At 38.3% G+C, this 26,814-nt stretch overlaps 1 protein-coding gene across 2 annotated transcripts in view; it reads left to right on the top strand.

Annotated features, from left to right (window-relative positions):
• The window catches only part of Aff3 (ALF transcription elongation factor 3), a 539,479-nt gene that overhangs the window by 63,614 nt on the left and 449,051 nt on the right, over window positions 1-26,814 (top strand). Inside the window, exon 1 of one of the 2 annotated variants that reach the window (XM_090336510.1) lies at window positions 250-493. The exons of the other annotated variant lie outside the window; for it this stretch is intronic. Coding sequence (XP_090192636.1) covers window positions 378-493 — 116 coding nt within the window. The 5' untranslated portion in view covers window positions 250-377. Of the gene's footprint in view, window positions 1-249; window positions 494-26,814 lie in introns of those variants that run through there. 2 annotated transcript variants of the gene reach the window in all.

Genomic DNA, 26,814 nt, shown 5'->3' with positions numbered 1-26,814 from the left:
CACTAGGCCAAACTCCCGGCCCCAGGAACTCCTTTATTGAGGAAGTACATTCAGCTAATATAGGGTGCAGGAGCCTATCAGCACAAAGGTGGGCAAGGCAGAAGAGGTCCACGTGTTTACTCTGACTATAGGTCTTAGCAGAGAGTGGTAAAGGAATAACACATTCGTACCCAATAGTAATCAAGTCTCAGTGGAGAGTGATTCACAATACCGATGATATAGCTCAAAGTTAGGCATGGCGTTCATGCATGACAGCTCATTTCTCTGTGTAGTTATCTTACTCAGTGATGCAGATTCATCGGCCAGCCTGACCCTGCACTTGGCTCCCAACACATTGCTAGATGCCTTCCTGATTGTGACACCAGCAAGAGTCTGTGATGGTGCAGCCACACCACCACAATGCCTTCCAGGGTTTGGAAAATCAGGCAGCAACACCCGAGTACCTGCAGGACATACTTCTTTGCCATTTCCTCATGCTATGGTGGGAAGTCAGGTATTTTAGATTTGTCTTAATTGTAAATGAGCTGGCCACAGACTGTCACAGTGAGATACAACTGTCAAAAGAAAAATGTTGTTCTCGGTTTAAACTAAAATTAAGGGGACTAGTGTTACATGTAAAGATTCAGATGCATACTTTATAAGAGCAATATTAAGAGCAGCTTGATAAGAATGTATGCCATACTTTATCCCAAGGGCTTATCAAGTATTAATTATAGTCACCTTGAAGGTCATTGATCAATGATAAAATCATCCTCCAATAGCTTCCTGTATTCCTTTTAGTTCTGTAACATAGTTTTTAAAATTTATTTTTATATTTTTTATTTCAATGTATAGAAGGGTTACAGTTATATTTGTCAGATAGAGGGTACATTACTTCTTACACATTGATATCCCTTCTTATGTTTTTGTTCCCATTTCCCTCCCCCCAACCCTTCCCCTCATTTTTCCCCTCCTATTTCAAATAAACAAGTAAACATCTGTAACAGTTTTTTTTAAATTTCTCCTCTATTATATAGTATTCAGATTTACCACAATAGCTTTAATGTAACTGACAGCAGTGCATTTTTGGTGCACTAGTAGAATCAGGGACCCTTTCAAAGAGTTTGTCTAGACAGCAAGAGTACAGAGGTGATTTGTCTCCCCCAGCAGTTAGGTGGAAGATAGTATGTATTGAGGGCATGCAGTTATGTGTGGGAAGACAGAAGGCTTTATCAGGATGACATTCTTGTGGCAAGTGTGTGTGATAAAGCTTGATTTAGACTTTGGTAATTCAGACCTTGTCTATGTTTAGCATCCAGACACACTATAGGGCTGTCATTGGTTAGGAGTTTCCAATTTCAGTTGTTGTGCAAGTTAGGTAATTTAGGCATATAGAAACAGGGGTACATTTTTTTTTTGCCAGTCCTGGGGCTTGAACTGAGCATTGTTACTGGGCTTTCTCAAGGGTAGAGCTCTACCACTTGAGCCACAGCACCACTTCTGAATTTTTCTATGTGTGTATGGTACCAAGGAATCGAACACAGGTGTTGGTGCTTGCTAGCAGGCATTGTACCACTAGGTCACACTCCTGGCCCAGGAGGTACACTTTTTATTCAGCTGTTCATCTATTCATTCATTCATTCATTCATTCCTATCTCAGGATTCAACTTTTCCAGACATTGACATTTTTATTAGGATCTGAATTATTTTTGATGAGAACATCCCATAATTTGCAGTTAATATCTAGCTGGGAGCCTGTGATCCTAGGAACCTTTAGTCCTAATTGCTAGGAGGCTGAGATCAGAGGATTGCAGTTTGAAGCCAACGCAGCCAGGAAAGTCTGTGAAGACTCTTAGCTCCGATGAACCATCAGAAAGCCAAAAGTGGACGTATAGCTCAAAAAACAAAAGACATTAGGATTCTCATCTAAGGTGAGAACTCCTTGACAAGTAGGTTGTAAACAACTAGATTGGGACAGCACTAGTCACTGACTGCAAGCCACATTCTCTCTCTCTCTCTCTCTCTCTCTCTCTCTCTCTCTCTCTCTCTCTCTCTCTCTCTCTCTCTCAAAAAGCTTTCTAGGAAATGAAATATTACTAAATCTTGGAATTTCTTTAAAAGAACTTAAAAGCCACAAGACATACACACATAGCTAGTGCAAACCTGTAATCCTGGCACTTTGGAAGTAGAGGCAGGAGGATTAAGAGTTGAAGAGTACTTTGAGCTACTCCGTATGACTGAGCTTCAAAAAACCCAAACAAACATGAGAAAGGGTATCAATATTTGTGAAGTAATGTACCTTCTATAATGTAACCCTTCTATTAATTACAATAAAAAATATATGAAAAAAAGAAAAAAACACCAAACAAACAACACACACACAGAATAAAACCAAAGCCAAAAATACACAAGAATATTCTCTGAGATCTTACTAGGTTTTCCCTACTTCACTCAGGCTGTCTCCTACGAGCTATTGATCTGGCCAATGCCTCTCATTAGAACCTCTTTTTCTATTTCCTTGCACATAAAGTTAGGCTAATAATATTGCTTTTCCTACCTCATGAGGTTGTGTGGAATTCAGGGAATAGATTCTCTCAGCTGACCTAAGTACCTAATATTGAGAACTCAACAGATCATAGCAATGTTTTCCTTTCCATATGGCTCTGCATAGAAGGAACTAAGGGTGAGTCAACCTGAGATGCCCTATGCTCCTAATCTAAGCTTTCCTTATTCTTTTGTTCATGAATCTTACATGTGGGTTGTACATGGGCCAAAAATTTCTGATTCAGATTGAGTGTAGGCTGGTGGAGATTTGGGCAAACTGAAGACTGGAATGTTAGAGGAACTTTTTCTGTTATAGGTAGTCACCTCAATAATTTTTTTGTTTATTTTTATTTTTTGTATATGCAGTTGGATTTGTCTTGACTTCCCAGAGGCCAGTTCCTTTCTTGCTTCTAGATCTGAGTTTAGATACAGCATGGGCAGTCATCAGACATGCATTGGACCCAGAGGAAAATGTTTCAAAGCAAGGAGCCAACACTGTTTAGTAAGCTGGACCATTGAGAGACATCTGATTTATATTTGCAAGTATTTTGACACTAAGGAAGTGGTAATCCTTTTGAAAGGCAGGAATAAAGTGCAGTTGATATTGTAAATATTTTCTACAGATACCCTCATTTTAAATGTTAAGCAGAGTTTGGATGTGCTTACACAGCTCTTTTTCTATAACTGGCTAGACAAGGTATGTCACCAAGACAGAGAGAGTACCTTTCCTCAAAGAGTTCACAACCTCATTGTCAAAGAATTCTCACTTTAGTTGAGAATCTTAATGTCTTTTGCTAGTTGCTAGTTTGTTTCCTTTTGTAGGTTAAATATCTAGTTTGCCCTTCATAACCATGTGTTCTGCATCTAAAGATTCAATAAACTGCAGATGAAAATATTTGGAAAAATTGTATTAAACATGTACCAACTCTTGTCATTAGTCATTAAATAATGCAGTTTAATAACTGACATAATATTCTTTGCATTAGGTACTGTAAGTCATCTAGAGATGAGTTAAACTCAGCAGAAGAATGTGTGCAACTTGTATGCAAGTTCTGTGCCATTTCACATAAGGCACTTGAACATTCGTAGATTTTAGTTTCAGAAGGGGTCCTGGAATCATTCTCCTGAAATTATCGAGAGACAGCTATATTTTCCTAGAAATAAAACTTAATTCTATTTGACATAATAATATTCCTCATTTTATTTTTTAATCTTTCATTCAGAGATGTTTACAAATCAACTAATTTAGTTTACTCTACAGCCAAATGAGTCTATTCCCTGTATCATCAATCATGGTACAGATGAAATTAAAAGCATGTCTGCATATCCTGGCCAGGAACAGAGAGCCTCTGAGACATTGTGACTTTAGTGCTTCTCGATCAAACCCAGGGCAAATATAGGCATCCTTGTAGAGAGGATTTGATGACTGAATAAAGGATTCAAATAATGACCTTTAAAGTTGTTTCCAGCTCTTGCTTAGTGCTCTTAACTTGTGAATTTGAGTTCAGAAGAACTAAAAGCCTTGTAAAAATTTAAGTTTGAGCTGTCTGGGGTGTTTTAGATAGAATTTCTAGAAATTGCCAAACTCTTGCTTTAACTTATATCTTCTGTGTTTAGCAGAGCCTAATTTTGCAAAGCTGCAAGATTTGAATCTTTGGTGGTACAATCTTAGCCCATAAACTGATGTTGGGATATGAACTGATTGAGCCAGCTTGTCTTGGCATGCATTTGCCATCCAGACTATTCTATTTCCTACTTAGGATATGGGGACTATCACTTAGTTATCTTCTATTGTTACAGTGGCTTACCTTGTTATCTGATGTATTGTATGTATGTTTATTTGGTTATTTGAAATCAGATAGGAAAGCAGGGAAAACAAGATGAGGGGCAGGGGTGGGGGGAGGGAAATGGGGACCAAAACATGAGAAAGGGTATCAATGTTTGTGAAGTAATGTACCTTCTATTAGTGAATCTAATGTAGCCTTTTTCTTAATTACAATAAAAATAAACTTAAAATAAAAAATTAAAAAAAGAATATGGTGACTATGTCTATTTTCCTAATTGAAATATTTATTTCAAAGGAAAATTTATCAAGGGAACTCCCTCTAAGGAAGAATATGCTTTTGCAGGAGAGAGTTCTTGGCTATGAAAGCAAGAGATAGAAAATTTAGCAAGTTTGGTGTAAAGGCCAGCAGAATTACCACTTAGTTGTTGTGGGCATTCATTGAACCTCTCTGGTTCTTCGTTTCCTCTTAGCTAAAATTGGAAGCTTGGCTTAAGTGGTCTCTAGACTAACAAGCCTTAAGAGCTCAGCAATGCGGGATAGCCTTAAAATAAAAGAAACTTCATCTTGTTAGCTCCTGACATTGGAACAGATAATTGACAGTACAAGTAGAGAAATAGAATGTAGGGGCTAGCTACATTTCGCCCACCCCAAACTGCTTCCCAGAACTCTTGAGAATTAGATCCAGAGGGAGGAAATAATGGACTATATTGATTTCTGTTGCTACTGAAGCAACTTATCACAGATTTGGTGACTTAACACAATATGAATTTATCATCTTGTAGTGCTGTAGATGAGAAGCCTGAAATGCATTTCACTGGGTTGATATGAAGGTGTCAACGGCTCATGTCCTTCTGTGGAAGTGGACATCTAGCTAGGATCCTTCTGCATTCCTTGAGTCATGGTCCCTTCTCCATCTTCAAAGCCAATAGCCCCTCACTCTTTCCATCTTTTCTGTGAAGGACACTGTGATCATGTTGGGTCCACTGGGGTAATGCAGGATAATCTTTCTATTTTAAGATCCATAACTTGATCACAACAATGCAGCCCCTTTTACTATGGGATGGAACGTATCCTCAAATTTCAAGTATGAACAGTATGTGCAGAAGGTTCTGTGCAGATCCTTATAATCTCTATTACACATATGTAAAGTTGATTGCATTGCTTGACCCAGGAGCCCGTGCTTCCCTCTCTGGAAAGAAATAATGTTGGTAGATTAAATCTTTTTTTTTATCACTGATGGATGATCTTCAGCTTCTTTTCTCCAATCTCTTTTGCCACCTTAGGGAGTTTATTAAAAGGAAAAGGGGAGAAAACACAAAAATGGCCACGCAGTAGGAGGCTGTTTCATCTTTTCAAATGGCCACCTTAAAGGCCTCAAAAAAAGAGTGCCTTCTGTCCTCTGGTTCAGTGGTTTGGAGAAAAGGAAATAGGTTTTCAGGGCTAGAACCACAGGTATTTGAAATTCGGTGGGATGTTAGGTTTTACATTCTTTGAGACTTCACCTGCAGTGCCATACTGTCTTTCATGAGGAGCTCACAGGTAGTTTAGTTACATGTAGCAAGGGTTTCTAAAAGTCCTGGGAAGTTATCAAAACTTCAATAGAAAAAAATTTCTATACCCTAGTCCAGTTGTAATACCAGCAGTTTTTCTCCTTCCTTGCTGTAGAAACCCTTAGACTCTCTAGTCTTATGATCTCAAGTGTGACATTTTAATTGTCACATCATCAGATAAGAGGATGTCTAGGTTTGTAGTTAGAGACATAATTGAAGATAAGGCAGAGTTTGGGAGAACAGTTCAGTGACACATTAGTCACATCTTTTTTCACTGTCTGCTCCAGCTACTTTGCATCTATGTGCTGATTGGATAAGATGTTTTGGTCATAAGAAGAAACTCATCTGGAAGATGACATATACATTTCTTTGGTACATTGTCATTCTGATTTGCTTTGATAGAGGCACACAAACTATCCCCAAGTTAGACTTAAGGTGGCCTTAATGGTAGAGAAACACTGACCTGTAGTCTTGAGAATGAATCTGAGATGATTGGGGATGCTAATTTGTCCAAGTATCCATGTTGTCCTCTACTCCATCGAGCAATCCACAGCATTTTGGCAGTACCATGCTTTCAGAGAGACAAACCCTCTTACAGACAAAGACTAGCAGCAGAATACCTGGAATATATAAATGTTCAGTGTTCCCCATCACTTGTGTTATCATCAAATAAATGCATGCTGGGAATTTGGCCAGGAAAGCCATAAATTAGAAACAATTATAACAGAATTTGAAGCTTCTTTCTAATTTTAGTGAAATTTCCATCATTATTTCCCTAATTAACAGGTGGGCTTTTCCCCCCTATTGTTGGTCTGTCTACATAGAAGATATCAAGTCTTTCTGTCTATCTGTAGTCCATCATGGGCCTTAACTCACTGTCTGGGTGCTATCCCTGAGCTTGTTTTCACCCAAGGCTAGTGCTTTATCACGTGAGCCACATCTTCACTTCTGGCTTTTTGGGTCTAATTGGAGATAAAAGTCTCATGGACTTCCCTGCCTGGGCTGACTTTGAACCAAGATCCTCAGATTTCAGCCTCCTGAGTATTACAGAATAAGCCATTGGCACCCAGTTTAGCTCTTAGAGTTTCTGAGCGACATCCTTATTCTCCAAGCTATATCCTGGTTGTGCTATTCAGAAGGGTGTTTCTAGTGAGGAATCTCAATAGGATACTGTGAGAAAAAGAAACGAACAGCTGTTGTTCTCACTTTAATTCTTAGGGCTGGCATAGAAGATAGTGTTCCTTTACTAGAAAGCGAAACAGACTTTCACTCCATATATGACCTGTACCTCTTGAAGACTTACTACATGAAATCATTGACCATGATTTAAAATGATTTTGGAGGAAATTGGGAATGAGAGATTTACGATGGTTTACCTAGTGTTATAATTTGGATATAAAGTGTCTCTCAAAAGGACTAATATGGTACGTTTGGTCCCCAGCCTTAGTCCACTGATGAGTTAGTCTTAATAGACTGGGTTGTTAGAAGGTGAAGCCTAATAGGAAGGTGGAGTCTAATTGAAAGTAGGCCACTGAGGGCCTGTGTGCCTTTGCTTCCTGTTGCCATTGGATGAGTAGCTATCCTTCTTAATGACCTTCTGACATACTGTTCTGACTCTACACTTAGAATTAATGCAGTGAAGGGAGCATGGACTACAACTACTGAATCCCAAATCAATCTTTCCTTTTTTATATATGTCCCATATTTTTTCATTGTGGTAGAAACCGACTAGCACATCATGGGAACCTTGCATTTTAACACAATCCATAGCCTCCATCTATGTGTAAGTTCTTTACCTAAAGAGGTCTTCTTGAAACTAATCACCCACAAGGAAGCACAAGGAGTAGCTCAGGTAATTCTTGTGAAAGCTAAGAAACTTCTGTGGAGAGCAGGCACTGGTGGCTCTTTGTAATCCTTGCTACTCAGAAGGCAGAGATTTTAGGATCATTGTTTAAAGCCAGCACTGGCAGGAAAGTAAGTGAGACTCTTCAATTAACTACCAGAAAACTGAAAGTGGTGCTATGCCTCAAAGTGGTAGAGTGCTACCCTTGAGCAAAAGAGCTCAGGAATAGTGCCTAGACCCTGAGTTGAAGCATAGCGACTGCAAAAAGGAAGAAAGAAAGAAAGAAGAAAAAGAAATTTTGATGCAGCTTCTAGAGAGGTTGCAATATAGCACCTGGACATAATAATTAATTGTTCTATTTGGCAGAGAAATTAAGATTCTGTAGTGATACTTTAACACATTTAAGTTAGGAAACTTTTATCTTTCCAGATTTCTCCTTTCCTTCTTCTCCACCAGACCACAAGATTAACTTTAATTGACCTTCAAATGTCATTGACTGTTTGCAAAATGTTTTTTACTTCTCCTTGAAGAGAGTTTGGGCTATCAGTGTCAATGAGCACTTTTTTGTGGGGGAGGATATGGGGGAAGAACTTTGTCCTTGATTTCTGTCTGGTTGTTGTGTCTTCAGAAGGGCCTGTATAGCTTCACCTTGAAAGCACTTGGGCCTGCTGTGTATCCCTCAGATTCAGAGTTCAGAAACACATTTGGCTTTATCTTTTCCTCAGGTAAAGGGGATAAAAGCCTTCCCTTGTTGAACCAAAGAAGGCTGTGAACAAAGAATGCTACGATATGTTAACTTTTTTAAGGGTGTAATGTATTAATGTATTAACATGCCATTTTTTAAGTCATCTCATCTCTCCATGCTGTGTAGATCAACGGTAAAAATATAGTATTTAACCAAGCCTAAATATAAGTATGTGAAAACATAAAGCATATCGTCATAAGTATTAGCAGAGCTGTTTTCCCAGAAACTGCTATGTGGAAGGTGAGAGCTTAGAGTTGGAAATACAGACTGAGAAAGAGTAGGCAAAGGAAGTGTCTAGAACAAGAGACCTGAGGACTACCTGTGACGGAGCAGGAGAATTGGGAGGCAGAAAAGTCTAGATATCCAGAAAGTGGGACATTTCCAAGAATGAGGCAAGCAGAGTCAAAGGCACAACTATCCAGCACTGTGAAATATGGAAAGTGTCTGGGTCAGCTGTCCAAATTTGAGACTTGACAGGTTAGTTTAAGGAGACCAGTGCTCAAAATGATGACATGTCTGGTCTTTGCCTGAAGTATAGCAGGGGATGGTGGAGAGATGGGGGGAATCCTTCTGGATTTTCTATAGCCAGCCTCAGGCTAGTTTGTAAGACAGTAGCACTTGTGAAATGAATTTATTTAAAATTGCCCTCTGTATATCGATACAGAGGGCTTTACATTTTTTGGATTCAATCAATCGCAGATTGAAAATATTGAAAAGAATTGCATCCTCATTGAACATGTACAGACTTATCATTTTCTAAATTATACAGTATGTCTCTTTACATAACATTTATATTATATGAGTTATTACAAGTGACTTAGAGATGGTTTAAAGCACATAGGAGGATATGTTGTAGGCTATATGTATTGTGCCATTTTATAGGAGAACTTGGTGTCTACCTTGGGTTTCAGTGTCCATTGGGAGGTGAGAGTGAATCTATAACCAGTCTTCTAAGGGAATAATACTAATTGTTATATAGCTTATGTGTTCTTATTTTTCATAATTTCCCAATTTATTAGTCTCTTTTTATTCATTATATGTCATGAATGGAGATGATGTTCCTTTTTATAAAGTGGGTTATTGCCTTACAATTTCAAACTCAAGGGTAATACTTTCAAGTCTATAAAAATATATTGATTTCGGGGCCGGGAGTTTGGTCTAGTGGTAGAGTGCTTGCCTAGCGTGCATGAAGACCCGGGTTCAATTCCTCGCTCGGTACCACATACGTAGAAAAAAGCCACAAATGGTGCTGAGGCTCAAGTGGTAGAGCTCTAGCCTTGAGAAACTCCAAGGACAGTGCTCAGGCCCTGAGCTCCAGCCTAGGACTGGCAAAAAAAAAATATATATATATACATACATATATATGTATGTATATATATATATATTGATTTCCATGAACAGGCCATTTAAAAGCATTTGATAGCAAACTTGGAATTATAGATGACCACTATTACCTTTTTAATTTTAACATTTGGACCACTATTACCTTTTTAATTTTAACATTTGACCAAGGTATGTGAACTTGCCTTTAAGAAACAAGTTAGTATCTTTGTTCTTTGGATCTGGGGTTGTATTTTCTCTGACCAAACAACATTTGGCTGATAAACATTTTGTTGAATTTCCTAGAGGTTGGACAGAAAAATACATGGAATATACAATAATTTTTTTCATGCTACTGTATCAAAGTATAACAGACTGGGTGGCTTTAACAACCACTTTTTGTCTCATATCCCCAGAAGCTAGAACTCTGAGATCAAGATGTCAGTATGGACAGTTCCTGTGAAAGCTATAAAGGAGGAGATGTTTATAACTCTCTCCAGCTTCTGTTAGATTCTTGACCATGTTTATCTTCCTTGGCTTTCGACACATGATCTCAACAATCTCTGCCTTCATTTTCCCATAACATTTTCCGTGTGTGTGTGTGTGTGTGTATGTCTGTGCCTCTTTAAAAAAAATAAGAATGCTACTCAGTCAAATTGATTTAAAGACTCATGTTATTCCTGTATTACCTCAGCTTACATAATTACATTTGTAATGGCCCTATTTTCAAGTTAAGTCACTGAAGCTGTATGGTCCAAAGGTTTATTATATAAATACTTCTCTTTGGTGATGAAGGAACACATATCCACTTACTAGAATGTATTAGACTACCGCATAATAAGATTCTTCAAGGCTAAAGTTAAAAAGTTTCTCCTCAACATTTGGATGCTGTTGGATTTTACCTTGTACTTCTTGGGGGAGAAAATGACTTTTTAGTGAACCTTACAATAATTTCTTTGAATTTTACCAAATAAATTAATTTAGTCAAGTCAATTAATATGAGAACAGAACTAGGAAATAAAAAAGTTTCTGCTAAAGTAAGAGGGATAGTAGGAAAGAGACAAGTGAAGGAAAAATGGCAAAGAGAAAGCAAATAGGAACATCATGTTTCAGCTGGAATTTTCTGAGTGCAGAAGATCTACAAAGTGTTCTAAACACAATTTTGCTAAGACTAAACAAGATAGTGTTTGTGATATGGTGAATTCTTACCATGTGTGGCATTAATTCTATAGTTAATAAATAAGAAAACAGGTATAGTGATTATTTGGGACTGTTGAATTCCTTGTTAATACCTCCCTTCCTAGTCTGAGATGGGCATCTTTTTAGGGGTTGCAGCTTTACTACCAGGCCAGGCCCCTCCCAGCATGGTCCAGCCAAGAGGCACCAGGCCAGCTCAGGATGGCTGCAGAGAGGACTTGCTCTCACTTCAGCATGTCTCCATAAAGGCCAAGAGTTCATTTAAAGGGCAGCCTAAACACATGGACCTGAGGAAGCCAGTACATCTCATTCTGTGGTTAGGGCAGAAGTGATTTTACTGACCATTCATCTCCTGTAGCAGAAATCTCCATTTTCCAATGTTTTTTTCCTTATTTGTATTTAGTAACTAACATCACAAGGCATAAAAATACACAATAAATGCTGTGAAGGTGGATGAGCAGGGCTCATGCCTGTACTACCTGCAGACTATCATATCTGCTGTGTAGTATATTGTTGGGGGCCGAGTAACGCCATTCTAATAACTTTCTGCTGAGACCTGTAGTAGGGGTAAACAAGTGGACCTCTTTATCCTGCCCACCTATTGTGCTGATAGGCTCCCGCACCCAATATAAGGAGGGGAGTTTTAGAGAGAGATTCCTGCCTTGAGGAAGCTGCGTGGCGTCTCTGTTCGTGCTCCGGAGAAGCAAGGCTGAGTGCGGGAGGACAGTGGGCCCTCTCCTCTTGTGGCTTGGACTGGTTGGGGTGTGCTTTTCCCCATCCCTCCTCAAGAGGGATTGGGGACAAAGGACCCTGACAGTATATATCCTGGATATTAACTTCCTGGGATTTGGAAATGGGCAGAACATTTTCACTGGAACATGACAGTAAATTGTTCTTGATAAATTGATTTTTTTTTTGCTAGTCCTGGGTTTGAGCTCAGGACCTGAGCACTGTCCTCAGAGTTTCTCAAGGCTAGAGCTCTACCACTTGAGCCTCAGCACCAGTTCCAGCTTTTTCTATGTATGTGGTACTGAGGAATCGAACCCAAGTCTTTGAGCATGCTAGGCAAGCACTCTACCACTAGGCCAAATTCCTGGTCCTTCATAAATTGATTTTAAGACAGTATTCAAGGGGGCCAGGAGCATGGCCTAGAGGTAGAGTGTTTGCCTAGTATATACAAAGCCCTGGATTGGATTTTTTTGGTACCAAATATACAGAAAAAGCCAGAAGTGGTGCTGTGGTTCAAGTAGTAGAGTGCTAGCCTTGAGAATGCCCAAGAACAGTACCTAGGCCCTAAGCTCACACTCTAGGATTGGCATAACAACAACAACAACAACAAAAACAGTATTCACAGTGGATTGAGACCCTGTTCCAACAGATATTTTTGTGTGGAATAAGGGACAAGACAAAAAACATACAAGAAAATACTGTCATTTTATGCTGCACTGTACTCAGTGAAGGCTCCTAAGTTTGATCCTAGAGAGAACAGATTTTTCTGTTTTTAAAGGGCCAATGACATCATGCTAAATACCTTACATATTATATCTGCATGATTAAATTTGGGAAAAGCTATCAAGTTTCCTGCTGCTTTTTCCCCCTGGGTAGTATTGGGGTTTGAACTGAGATCTTTTTCTTTGTTAGGCAGGTGGTCTACCACTTTAGCTAATCCTCTCTCTGTCTCTTTATTTACTTTTTTTAAAACAGTAGTTATATTTTAGGTAGGGTCTCATATTTTTGCCTAGGCAAGCTTAGACCACATTCTGCCTTACTTGTAGCCTCCCATGCAGCTGGAGTCACAGACATGTCCAACTATGCCCAGCTTATTTATTGAGAATAGACTATTTATAACTTTTGCCTGGACTAACTTCAAACTGTGATCCTCTGAGCCACCACTCTTGGTCATGTTCCCTGTTTATCCATCTGCCTTCTCCCCTCTTCCCCCGCCATTATACTATTAGAAACTTGGAGACATCTTAAAAATGTAGATTCCTGGTTTCTATTTCTAGAATTAATACATAGATCTGAGTATCTTTTTGATTACGTCAGACTCCCAACGACTCTAATAAACATTTGAGTTTGGGTGTCATGGTTGATTGGAAGATCCATTCAATTCTGTAGTATTGTGTATTTCATTAACTAGAAGTGACCATCAGGTGGGGTCTTGTAAGTCCCTCCAACCGTAGCATTTGGCACACACCTAGCATTTGCCTTGTCTGATGTCTTTTCTAGTTTAAGATCTCCCTTTCACCATCCTTGACCCAGAAAGGGAGGGGAGTAAATCTGAGCTTACCACTAGAATATTTTTTGAGTAAAGACCTCCACAGTTGTTAAGATACCCTTGCTATTGGACGGTTCTAATTACTAGCAACTTCTACTCTGTTGTGTATATAGATTCCTACCACTCACTTTCTAGTTTTGTTCCCTGGAGCCATCCAGAGTAAATCTAGCCCCTCATTTGCATGTTATCTTTTGTACTATTTGAAAAAAAAAACTTCTTTTGAACCTTTCTTGCCACAGGTTAAGGACAACTTTTAAAAAAAAGAAATCACACTACAACATCAACAAACAGCTATGATATTAATAGTAGAAAGTTTCCCATCTCCTCAGGAATCATGAGCTGTGTCTGTTTTCTTGTAGTGTTTCAACATTTCTCAATTTCCCTGGATATCCAGTTAATTTCAGGTGTCTTCTGCATTACTTTGCATTACTTAGCTCAGGGTCAGAATACTGTTTATACCACACATTGAAATTTTGTTTGTTGGTAAAAAGATCATTCACATTTAAGGTCAAAGTTTGAAAATTTAACAAGAATAGGAACTTAAAGTCTTAGGAAAGAAGTTGTGTTTCAGTGAACTGGCATCTCAATTTCATGTAGCTTGTGATCTTGCAGCCCTGGGCACTACACCACCATCCTTGATGAGAGAAGAGCAAACTGTTCTTGAACACTTCCTCCACTGTATTAAGAGCAAACATATTTTTTTTTTGCTCCTATATTGAACCCTTCAGCCTTTTGTGTTTAAACTATTTCCCATCTTGTTTGAACTATTTTTTCTGGAACAAACATTTATTGTAGGAAGTGTAAATAACAGCTGGCACTGTTTGTGTTGACATTTGTGTGTCTCTTCTGGGCCGTTATTTAGTTAGCAGAGAGTTTAGAGACCTGAATTCATGTCTCTACCTTAGTCCACTATTTGAACTTTCTAGATCCAAGTTATTTTATAAAACAGAGTTAATACGTGCCCTTATCCTACTGTTGGGTAGAAATGATAAAAAATAATGCCAGTCCAGAGCTTTGAAATATCCAGAGAAGTGTGTTATCATTAAGCATTGTTATGCCATTGTGGATTGTGACTGCTGCTATTGTCTTATCAGTAACATTTAGATTATTTTTGTAGCATACCGTTTAGGTTTTATTTTTTAAAATAATGTTTCTACTGCAGAAGAATGAAGGAGGGAAGGGAAAATACAAGCAATAATTTCTTGTGTACACCACAGAATTGAGAAATATTAGGGAAAGGGTGGATCAGTGGAGGGTAAAGATATTGAAGTAATGACACAGATGGAGATGCATTGTATACATAAACTGCTTTGTTAAATGGCAAAAAATAGGTAACCTAAAAATTAAGAGAAATGAGGGAAGGAGAGGGGTGGGAAGGGTGTGTGAGAACGTTGAAAGGGGAGGTGACTGATCACAATGCACTGCATTCATAAACTGCTTTGATCAATGGCAATTCCTTTGTGTAACTACTTACAGATAATAAACATTCAAAAAATAAACAATGTTTTTGCTGTTAGTTTAGACAAGGTGGAATTTAAAAAAAAAATTGGGACTGTTAAGGAGAAGAGGGTTCTCTCAGAAATGACTCTTGGCTTCAGATAAGCTCTGAGAGATTTTGTGTGCACACCCTTTGGCACTCAGGTTTGTGTTCCTGCTCCCTTTGTTATCAGGAAGGAAGCAGATAAGAGGCACTTCCCCTGGCAGGGCCTCTGGCTTCTTCCTTGGCTGCAGGTTAGACTGGAAGAAATAAACATTTTGTGTCCTTTTGGGCATAGGAAGGTTAGTGCTATCTGCCTAGCATTTGGAGCAGCACCTTTTACAACAGTAGTAACTGTGAACAGTTATTTCTTAAAATTTGCTAAGTGGGCAGAGAGTCAGTGAAAAGCAATTGCTTTTCACACAGTCATGGGTAGGACTTCCTCAACATGAGTACAAGAGGTGAATCCAGTCATAATCTTCTCAAGGCTCCATTTGTAGAAGCTTTCCAAACTTTGACAAATTCTTCAGTTACCAATCTGATTTTTTTCTCTGTAAACCACGATACTGGACAACAGTTCCTTTTCCTTTGCTGGGGTTTTATGAGGAATTAATATCTAGAATACAAGATGCTTCAGGAATGACTCACATTGTTTTGTTCTCACTTGGAGAGAATAGAAAGGGTATCTCATTTCTTCAAAGCACTTGAAGAAGATAGAAAAGAGAATGTTCTTCATCTTACAGGAATATTCCTCATCTTACTGTGCTGCACTGCTTAAGTTGGGTGGTCATGCCATCAATAGAGTGAAGAGAGGAATGGGACCTCACTGGGTCTTTGAGAACCTTCCTTCTGCAGGCCATTACAAAACACAATAAAGGAAAATGGACGTCTGGCTGCTGTAACTCTCCAGTGGGTCAATTAGAATATTTAACTGTGCAAGAAACGAAGAGTTGATAAGGCATCTAAGAAATGGAAAATAAGATTACAAGCCCTATTTTGGCCCTTAGTCAAGTGGCAAGGAGCAGAAGCCGGCATGGAAACCAAGCCCAGGCCATGTCCTGTATCTTCACTACTTCATTACTCAAGGTCTATAGAATTTAGACGTTTGGATAGTCCTCCTTCCTCCAAAGTATTCTACTTTCATTATTTTATAGCTGAGTGACATATAGAAGTTCTAGAATAAAAAACAAATAGCAATGAAAGTTAAATTATAATTCATTGATTTTTCACTGTTTTTTTAAATTGTTTTTTACGTGTAAGACAAATTGTATAGATTTCTTACTTTCTTCCCCTCCAGAATCACAACCCCAGACATCTGAAGGGAGGGCTTTTATTTTAACCACATGTGAACTACTGTTTAGCAACATTCACTGCACATGTGCTTCTTGGGAATTTCACCACTCTATAATTGCCTTCTTCATTTCTTTTCCTGCTTAACTAGTGTATATAATCACTGATTTATAAGTGTGTGAACTGTAATAATGTCAGCTGTCTGCTGGCATGATTGGAGAACTTATTATGAAATGAAGTTAATTTTATATAATCTTTTCTTTGAAACTCTTTGATATTTAATTTTAAGCAGATAAGTGACATAAAAAACCAATCCATTTGATGATAATGCATTTAAAAATTGCTGATTGATGAGCTTATGCTTCTCTAATTTTGTTTTAAAAAGATCCTAATATATCTTTTGAGAATAGATGTTTCAATAGAGGAACAAAAAGCTCTAGGATAGGTGAATAAAAGATAAATTGAAGGGCTCTGGCTGTATTATTTTCTTCTCTCCAAAATTTATTTTAACACTAATCCTGGAATGGATATTTTAGTCACATTTATCAGTTGTGGAAAAATATTACTTAGTTTAATAGTTTTAATTAAAATAAATATTTGTGTTTTAAGCAGAGAAGTCTATGTTGTAAGATAACAGCTACATTTTATATATTTCTCCTTGCTGAATTTTATTGTAGTGATAATGATCTTTGGGGATGTTTTCCGCAAGTGTGCATATCATGTTTGTGTTTCAATTTAAATGCATGCATGTTCAAGAGGCACTGAATTGATTAACTCTACTTACGATAAATAATGAAGTGTACTCTTTTATGTTAACCCTTATTTTATTGTATATCAGCCTTTAGACATTTGGCTATCTGGACACACCATCATTTATATCCTTTTAAAACATATTTATTGCTTCTTTGACTAATTGCCTTTTATGTGACTTAAAGCCTTTTGCATTGGTGCCATTTGTTAAAACCCAGCCAGAAGCAGGCAGGCAGTCCCATTTTTCAAAAATTTAGTGTCACTTTTATAGACAAATAACACTTGTAAATGATGGATAATAGCTAGCAGGATGCTGCATGGTATAAAATGCGCATGAATTATATTTTCTGGGAGTTAGAAGGTTAACTTGTCTGTGGACTAATTGAAAAAGCTTTATGGTAAATGCAAAATGCTGTGTGCACATTATCAACATGACTTAAACTAGCTGAAAAAGGGATTTTCCTTCTCTTGAGTATTATTCATTATTTCATCCCTTTTTTCAGGCTACTTCTGTATACAGAGACTATCTAATAACGTATCTATAGAATTTATCTGTGTGTGTATGTGTGTGTGTGAGAGAGAGAGGGAGAGAGAGAGGGAGAGAGAGGGGGGGAGAGAGACGGGAGAGAGAGAGGGAGAGAGTATCTTCATGGCATGGATGCTTTGCAGGATGGATTGGAAGGTCAGTTCTTTCCCATTCGATATGACAGTGGAGATGAGGATAGGCATGTCACTGATCACTGTGTAATGTGGGTTTTTTTGTGTATTTTCGTGGATCATTTTTATTAATCCAACTTTGGTTTTGGCCCCGGAGAAGCAATGTGATATATATTTTTTTTCTGTAGCTTACAATATCGGAAAATTATTACAAACTTTTTGTCGAAGGAGGATACCTCCTGTCTTTTACCTTCCATACTGGAAAGTTAAAGTTAGAAGCATAGAATCTAAATTCAAGAGCAATTAGAATGTTCATAAGTACATTAGTATGTGAATAGGAACAGAATCTCCATGCACTCTAAGGTCAGGCCTTTTCTAAGTTGTGACTGTGGGCATCCATCCTGATGATGTAGTAGAGAGTGGCTTTAAGGAGTTCTGAATTCCCTTCACCTGGCTACTCTTTCTTACTGAGTAAGTGTTAGGGAAAAAAAAGGGGCCAAGGAGAAGGAAGTAATTTTAGGATATGTGAAACATTTCTTCCTTGACTGATCTGGTCACCAGGTGGCTTTGTGTTTGCCCACCTAGGTTGTCATTTAACATCTTATCGTTAATGCTTTCTTGTTGCTCAACAATGTACATAGGTTGCATTTTTATAATTTATCCTAATGAATAGAATTGTGAATCCACTCCTGGAATAGTTTGTTATCTCCTGAAATATTTTCTTCCCTTTATCCTTGCTACCCTTTTCTTCCAAAACCCTGACTAGATATCTTTAGACCTTCTCATTGTACTTTTCATTTAGGTTAATACCTCCTTTATAGTTTCATCTACTTGTTTCTCTGAATTGCCTATTAAAGAGTTTCTAAAGCTCTCCAGTTTCTCTATTTTCTTTTCAGCTTTGGCTAGTGTGCTTACAATTAGATGGGACATTTTTAGTGTTCAGTTAAAAATTGAAAAAGTTTGTTTCATTAAAAATACTACTTAGTTATTAGAAAAGCTGCCAGGTCATATTTTTTTAAAACTTATGGTAAAACTCATAGTATATGAAATTAACCATCTTCACTATTTTTAGTGTATATTTCAAAGCATGTTCATATTAATATACACACAAATTCCACAGCTCTTTATATGGCACACTGAGAGATTATTTTGTTAAATCTGATCAGTTTTTTTCATTTTTCTGGAATGGGGCTTAAATTCAGGGCCTGGGCACAGTTCTTGAGCTCTTTTGCTTCAAGTCTTACCACTCTACCACTTTGAGCCAAAGTGCCACTTCTGGCTTTTGAGAGTTTAATCGGTGATAAGAGTCTCACAGGGACTTTTTGCCTTGGCTGGCTTTGAGCTGTGGTTCTTAGATCTCAGCCTCCTGAGTAGCTAGGACTATAGGCACAAACCACTGGTGCCCAGCTTCTTTCTTCTTAAAATTAAAAAATTATCATGTAAGCATTGTACATATTTAAGGGTAGTATTTAATGATTCAGTACATGTTTAGTGTTATATAATGCACATTTATATCCTCAAAATTTTACCATTTTTGTGGTAGAAGTTCAAGATCCTTTCTTCTTTTTTCTTGTTGAAATATATAGAACATTCATGTTACCTTTTGTCGGTTGTGGGGTTGAACTCTGGGCTTGGTGCTGTCCCTGAGCTCTTCAGCTTAAGGCTAGTTAGTGTTCTACCACTTGAGCCACAGTGCCACTTCCAGTTTTTTGGTAGTTAATTGGAGATAAGGGTCTCATGGACTTTCGTGCTGGGCTGGCTTTGAACTTCCTTAGATCTCAGCCTCCTGAGTAGCTAGGGTTATAAGCGCTCAGTGAGCCACCTGCAGTAGTCAGCCTACTACAGGGTTTAACCCCTGAACTAATTATTCTTATCTAATTGTATATAACTTAGTTCACTCTAACCAACCTTTCCTCCACCCCTCCCTTCCTCATGTCTGGTTATGTTTATTTTTATTTTTTGTCAGTCCTGGGCTTGATCTCAGGGCCTGAGTACTGTCCTTGGACTTCCTCAAGAGCTCTACCACTTGAGCCTCAGCACCACTTCCAGCTTTTTTCTGTGTATGTGGTACCGAGGAATCTTCGTGCATGCAAGGCAAGCACTCTACCACTAGGCCAAACTCTTGGCCCCATGTCTGGTTATTTTTTATGGTCTCGTTATGCTTGCTTTTTTGTGTGACTATTATTTGCTTCTTTTATATTTTGTAGTTTGAATCTGGTTGTGGTTACTTTGTAGTCTATATCTGGTAATTGGGACATCTGAAGTCTTAGAACTATATCTGTGGTATGTTAATTTTCTGGGACTGATTTCTGATGTCCTTTTGTTTTCATGTGTATTTAGTAAACCCTAATGGCTAACTCATCTTTCATTGATCTTAATCTGTACAGAAAGAAAGTCTTTGGGCTTAAGTTTTTTTTTTCTTAGTATTCTATTTTGCTTAAGCAAGCATGGGATGCTGTTTCCAGAACCATCCCAGCATCTTCCATGCATCCCAACATAATTCAGGAGTTTCATCTTAGTTACTTAATCCATCACAGACTTAAGGCCCTGTTTCCAAAAGCTACAAGTGTGGAAGTAGACCTTCATAAGACCCTTGTAGGGAACTATTGTTATTATTTTTGTTTCTTTGCCTTTTTTCCAAATCCTTAAATATTTTTCTTACTTCCTTTGAACATCCTGTAACAATTAATTTTTCTTTAATCTTTCTGTTAATCTTGCTGGTGGAGTCTAGAATATTTAGCTATATAGCCAGCTACTTAGCTAAATAAAAACTCTGGGCCTTGAGTTTCTGAGTTCCATCACACACATGATAACACATTTTAAATGCTGGTGCAAGAATGTGCTTGATTTACTTGACACCACATGGAAGGCAATAATATAAGAAGCCTTACATGGAGTCTCTAAGACTTTGTTTATCATTTCCCCTTAGGATATATGTACTTAGCTGTACTTCCTTTACTATGTGAGTGCAATGCCTTAGCCATGAGTATCAACATTCTGTGCTGATTCCTGTAGTCTTCCAGTCAATATCTATATATGGGGGGAGGTTTTAGAACTTCCTGACTCAGGTTCTATACTTGTAAATACACAGTTGTCCCAATATGATTTACTGAAAGGTATTATATAGTTACAGAAATAGACATAATCCCTGCAAGCTCAGGAATACCACATGTCTTTTGCAAGGCCATTCATGCAGCAGATACACAGACAAGGCTAGGAGGCCTACTTAATATGCTTTACCCAGGCAGAGCCACTTCATGATGGATACTACTTACTTTCTCTAGAACACAAGATGAATCCAAACAGTACCTCCTTTGAGTCTGCTGAATGCAAATTTCACTTTATTTACCTGCTTCATTTTACCATCCTCATGTACATTGTACCTTATGTAAAAAACTATCTTGGATTCTGACTTTTATCCCAAAGTGAATTAAAGATCACTTTACTACTTAATAATCAAAGCTAATAATATAGTTCTAAAATGTATATAAAATATTATTTTTGCTTCTTTCATGGAAGTGCTTTATAATATAGGTAGATAGATAAATAGATTATTTTTTTCCTGTCCTGAGGCTTGAACTCAGGGTCTAAGCACTATCCTTCAGCTTTCTCAAGGCTAGCACTTTACCACTTGAGCCACAGCACCACTCTGGCTTTTTTTCTGCCTATGTGGTACCAAGGAATGGAACTCAGGGCTTTGTGCATGCTAGGCGAGTACTCTACCTCTATGCTATGCTCCCAGACCTATAAAATTGTTTTAACTGAATTTAAAAACAAATTTGGAGGATCTTTATAAAAGCAGTCACAAAAAGCTGGGTGTTGGTGGCTCATGCCTGAAATCCTAGCTACTCACATAAATCTAGCATTCCCTAGGGGGGAATGAGAGAGTGGGATCTGGGTATCAAGGTTTGAAGTCAGTCCAGGCAGGAAAGCTTGAAACACTTATCTAGACCCAAAAGGTAGAAATTGAGGTGTGCCTCAAGTGGTAGAGCACTAGCTTTGAGGTTCAGAGTCAGTGTTTGGGCCCTGAGTTCAAGCCCCAGGACAAGAATGTACCCATATCCCCCACCTTCTCCACCCCTACTCACACACAAAGCCACAGAGGTTCTGAGCAGTAAAGCCAAGAGTTGAGAGATTAAAGAATTTCTTCTAAGTCCACACGGTTAGTAAAGGCAACCACAGAAAATGAATCCTGTACGGCGAGGTATTTCAACAGAGATATTTTTCTGTTGTTCTGTGTGTCCAAACAACCTGTGACTTTTCAACATCTATGAAATGCTTGATCATTTCTTACGTATGGAACCAGTTGTTCCAACAGGTCACTTTTTAGAGTCGAGGGATCTCTGTTAATATTATTCACAGTAAAAGATGCATAGTAGACTATGCCAGACAAACAAGAATGTTTGGTCACATGTAATTAGGAATTTTAAAGCAATTATTTTTGGAGCCAAGAAAAGTAAAAAGACATAGACTTATTTAGAACAGATGGTATACTGTAAACATGACATGGAGACAGCTGAACTGCTGGACTCCTACTTTGATTTTTATCATCTTTATCAAGAAAAAATGATCTGCAAATTGGAAAGGGTAGAGTAAACATGGTTGGGAGAAATTAAACCCCAAGATGGAAGAGATAATGGGAACTGTTAAAAAGTGCACTTAGGTCCCCTGGGCATGGAAAGAACATGCAGATGTGATTGTAGAACCATTTTAGATATTATTTTGTGAGTCAAGGAGAATAGGATATAAGGAGATTGTAAATGATTTTGATGAGTGTGTCTCAATTTTCAAGGGGTAGGGAAAACATAGTTTAGAAACTACAGATGGGTGAGCTAGTCTGATTTTGATGAAATTCTAGAAGCAATATGAAGCAGATGTTTGAACATAAAAAGACAGCAATGACTTCTGGGACATAAAATATCCCAAGAATAAGTATATTTTCCTTGTTTAGGTAAAACATTGGTGTAATACTTGAAGGGAATGCTAGATATAGTGAGTATTGTTCTCAACAATCCACTTGAGAGTCTCCTGTCACAGATAAGATGGGGAAATGTGAGCCAGGCAACATACAGTTCAATAAGTTTCTATTTCTGCAACAATCATTTTTTTAATGGGCCAGTAGGTAGTTGGATCAAGAGACTTTGGCTCTCATACCAAATGTAGCCCATGACTAGTTTCTGTAAGTAAAGATTTATGGGAACATACCTGTGACTGTTCATTTACCTAATGCCAGTGGTCGCTTTTAGCTACAGGGAAAGAGTTCTGCAGTTGTTAAAGAGATCATTGGGCCCACAAAGCCAAAAATATTTACTGTCTAACTCTTCACTGATACCTGTCTTAGTCTGAACACCAAATCTCATCCTGGCTTCACAGTAGAATTATCTAAAAAGTTTCTTACTAATTTCCTGGCTTTATCCCTGTCTAACCCTACCTCCTACCTCCTACCTCTTGTTCAAATGAATTAGAATCTCTGGCATGTTTTTAAAAAGACAGCTGGCCAGAGAAGTAAGGGATTGACTGGAAGTGTAACTAGATAATGGTATGTTATACAGATAATCCAGTCTCTGTATGACATAACTTAAGAGAAATAAATTGCCCTCTAGATCTTCCTATAGGAGAAGAACTAAGAAATGTAGAATTTCTGACCCTTAGGTTATATGACATTGCTTAGAGTAAAATGAGTATGATACAATCAAGAAGACCAAAATAAGAAAAATTTAACAATAACAACCAAGGGCTGGGAGTGTAGTCTAGTGGTAGAGTGCTTACCTAGTATGCACTAAGCCCTGGGTTCGATTCCTTGGTACCACATACTCAGAAAAAGCCAGAAGTGGTGCTGTGGCTCAAGTGGCAGGGCCTTGATCAAAAAGTATCCAAGGACAATGCCCAGGCTATGAGTTCAAGCCCCAGGACTGGCAAAAAAACCCAATAACAACCAAATCTTAGCTTAGATTTATGTAATTCCAGCTGAAAGCAAGGTAAACAGTTGTACTAGATACTCTGCTTAGGCTGTATCACATCTGTAAGACCAAAACTCTCTGTGGAGGGAGTTCAGCTGATTTAGCTTTGATTCTTATCTAGGGCTGGAACTTACGAAGAGGGCAACTTCATTCTCTTTAAAGCAAGCATTGTACCAGAAGAGGCAGTGAGGTCCATCTGTGAGAGGTGTTTAAGTAGAGCATAGATAACAGTTGGCAGAGCTTAGAACTGAAAATATCTTTGGAGATCATATTAAGGTCCTCCAGGGAAACAGAAACAATGATTCCTTTATCTTCTATCTGTATCTCTAAGGAGATTTGTTATAAGGAACTGACTCACATGATTATGGAGTCTGACAGCTTCTTAGATCTGTAGGGTGAGCTGGCAAGCTGAAGCCTCAGGAGACTCAATGGTGTAGTACTAGTTTGAAGGTTGACAGCTTGAGATCCAGGAAAACCCAATGTTTCAGTTTTAGTCCAAAAACCAGGAGAAATGCAATGTCCCAAACCAAGGCATCCAGACAGGAGCTTTTTCATGTGTATGCAGGAGGGCCAACATTTTAGTTTTGCGTGGGCCCTCCACTAAATTGCATGGAGTCCATCCACATTGGTAAACCAGACTGCTTTACCCAGAAGGAAATAATAATTATACCCAGAAACACTTCCACAGTTACACCCAAAATAATGTTCAGGGAAATGGTGGGTAACCCTATGGCCCAATCAATTTGACACATACAGGTAGCAATCACAGTCATCATCTAAAATGCTCTCAGTGTGAATGAGAAGACAGTCTCAGAGGTTGTCACTTACTTTGGGAATGAAGTCCTTAGATCTTCAGTCTCCTCAGTCCACAGCATCCTGCTTTTTTTTTCCAGTCTGCTTAGCAGCTGTTAAGGTTATTCCTATGAACTGTATGGCACTCTTTACTCTTGTGATTAGACTGATGGCTAAAAGAAATGGAAGAAATTATTCTATGAATGAAAATTTGAATGAGGATAGAGAGCTGTGGCTACTGCAAATGCGGAGCTTGACTTTGAAGAAATGGTCAGTGAGAGGTAGAGGTTGTTAACGTAACCCAAGTGACATCACTGGCTCAAACTATACATAAATACCCTCCAGGCTTATTCAAGGAGCTTCAAAACTCTGGTTAATCCTTTAATGCCATTAAGAGGACAAAGAAGAGGGAAGAGGGATTGTGAGACAAATTCCTTGCTGGCATGCATAGTTGGGTGACACCAGGCCACATGGAAGCTCTATGGAGAAGAGTTCTCAGCATAAGGGCTTTCTTCCCTTGAATCAGCCATAGATTTGGGCAGAAATATGCAAGATGCTCAAAGAGAAGCCCTCCCTCAGGGAATACTACTTGTGACAATCATCATAAAGGACGAAGTATTGTGTGTCAAGGACTATTTTAGGTGCTTATCTTTTTGCTTAGCCTAGAAGACAGCTATCCAAGTCATACATTATCTTGCCCTTTCCATAGACAAGTGGACTGAGCATTAGATAAATTTTCTTCAGTTTGGAAGAAAATGAATTGACAGTGAGCTATGGTTTCAACATAATGCCTTTGCATGCTTCCATACTCTTGGCACTGAGCACATCTGATTTTAGGGGATGATGATGTAGTTATTCAGAATGTTACTCTCAATCAACTCTTACTGCCAAACAGCAATGTTTGAAATTCTGTGGTGGCTAACACACTGACACTCAACACAGTTCAGGTGTTGTATAAATAAAGTCAACAGGCTGACTTTTGAGTAAAACATAATTTTTCAACTGCTTCCAAGAGGAAGCTAATTGATGCTAAAAGGTAAATATAAATGACTTTTTGATTACCCGTTGTTTCAGATTACCTCAGCATCTCTTCATCATTATTGCAGAGACTTCAGAGCTATGCAAAGTAAACTCTCAGTATAAATTTCCTCTTCTCCACTTCCCTTCTTGCTACATTTCCCTGCACTATTTAACAGAAGCCTTACTCTTAGGGGAAGTCAATAAATTAGTTGCTTCACTTTCTAATTATTACAAGTGTGGTAAACAAATCACTGATAAGATCCTTGCATGTTACAGGTGCACATGCCTCAGCAAATGCCCAAAGAGGCTGCGGGGAGACATACCAGCAGGTGCTTCTGGCCTTGTCTTATTTGGCTAGTAGACTTAGTTTAGGATGATAGTGAGTGACCTAAGTGAAAGCTGGGGATTGTTCTATCTGGTTGTACCAATACCTTATCTCTAGATTCTCAGTGGTATGATTTGGTAAATGGAGGCCCTAAGATGAACTACAGTTTCTAAATCCATCCCAGACTTGGGGTAGCAGGGCAGGTTCTCTGAAAATTTCATGTTTTCATGGGCCCTTATGAGTTCCTTTTAACAAGGATAGTTTTGGAAGGCAGGATATGGTCAGCTATAGGGAGGACCCACACGAACTGGGTCTGACACTCTCATTTATGCTTTCATAAATCCATATGGCAGAAAGGATGGAGTAGAGGAAGCCTTGTGATACATATTTTTAAAAAAATTTAGAATTTTTAATTGTTGTTTTGAAGGTGATGTGAAGAAGGGTTACAAATGAAGTAAGGAAATCAGGAATTCATGTAGCAAGCTTAGAAGTCTGTCTCCTTCCTCATCTCTGCAGTCGCTTTCCCAGTCTGTGATTGACTATCCTGAGGTTCTTTGAAAGTCTGTTTGTGCTTTCTGTTGAATGCATCTCAGATCTTGGAGACTCACACACAGCCTGGAGAAGTATTGATTGCATTTAAGAGTCCATTACTCAGGTAAACCAAATAATGTAACCGATCTTGGCTCTAATTGATTAAATTTTTCCTACAGTGTTGGAGAGATTGTAATCTAATTATTCTGGCTCCTGGTTTCTGAGGTGAAGTTTGAATTTTGAGCACTTATTCCAGTTCAGTAACCTCTTCTTATCTGTAGGATAAGATGTATTTTCTAAAAATACATTCACAGTGTATGTAGTATATATGTGAATCCAGAGGTACACACACATGAATAATGATATCTTTCTTGTAGAACTCAGGGTTTTAATTTTGATTATATTAGCAGTAGATACAAAATATTGATTGTGCTAGTTTTTTCCCTTCATTTGAACATTTGCACCTGAGTAAAGGAAGTTAGGAAGGGAGTAGAAAGATGCTACTGTCTAGTCAGGTTCAATTCCAGCCTCCCTTGTTTCTCCTAACAAGCTTTTGCCTCATCCTAATTCTTTCCTTTCTTGGAGATTAAAAGATCTATTTTCAGCATCAAGGCATTGCAAGTGCAATCTGTTTGAAGACCAGAGTTGAAAGCTGTTGCGCTGCTGATTTATCAATGTGTCATCTCCCCTAGATTTAACTAGCCTTCTCTAGCCGCCCTCTGCATTTTCCCAAGGGGCAATTAAATTGGCATAGCTAGCATTTTATAGCT

This window comes from Megascapheus bottae, chromosome 7, assembly GCF_031878675.1.
Source record: "Megascapheus bottae isolate mThoBot1 chromosome 7, mThoBot2.hap1, whole genome shotgun sequence".
Taxonomy (NCBI): domain Eukaryota; kingdom Metazoa; phylum Chordata; class Mammalia; order Rodentia; family Geomyidae; genus Megascapheus; species Megascapheus bottae.
This window is presented reverse-complemented; position numbering and strand designations above follow the sequence as displayed.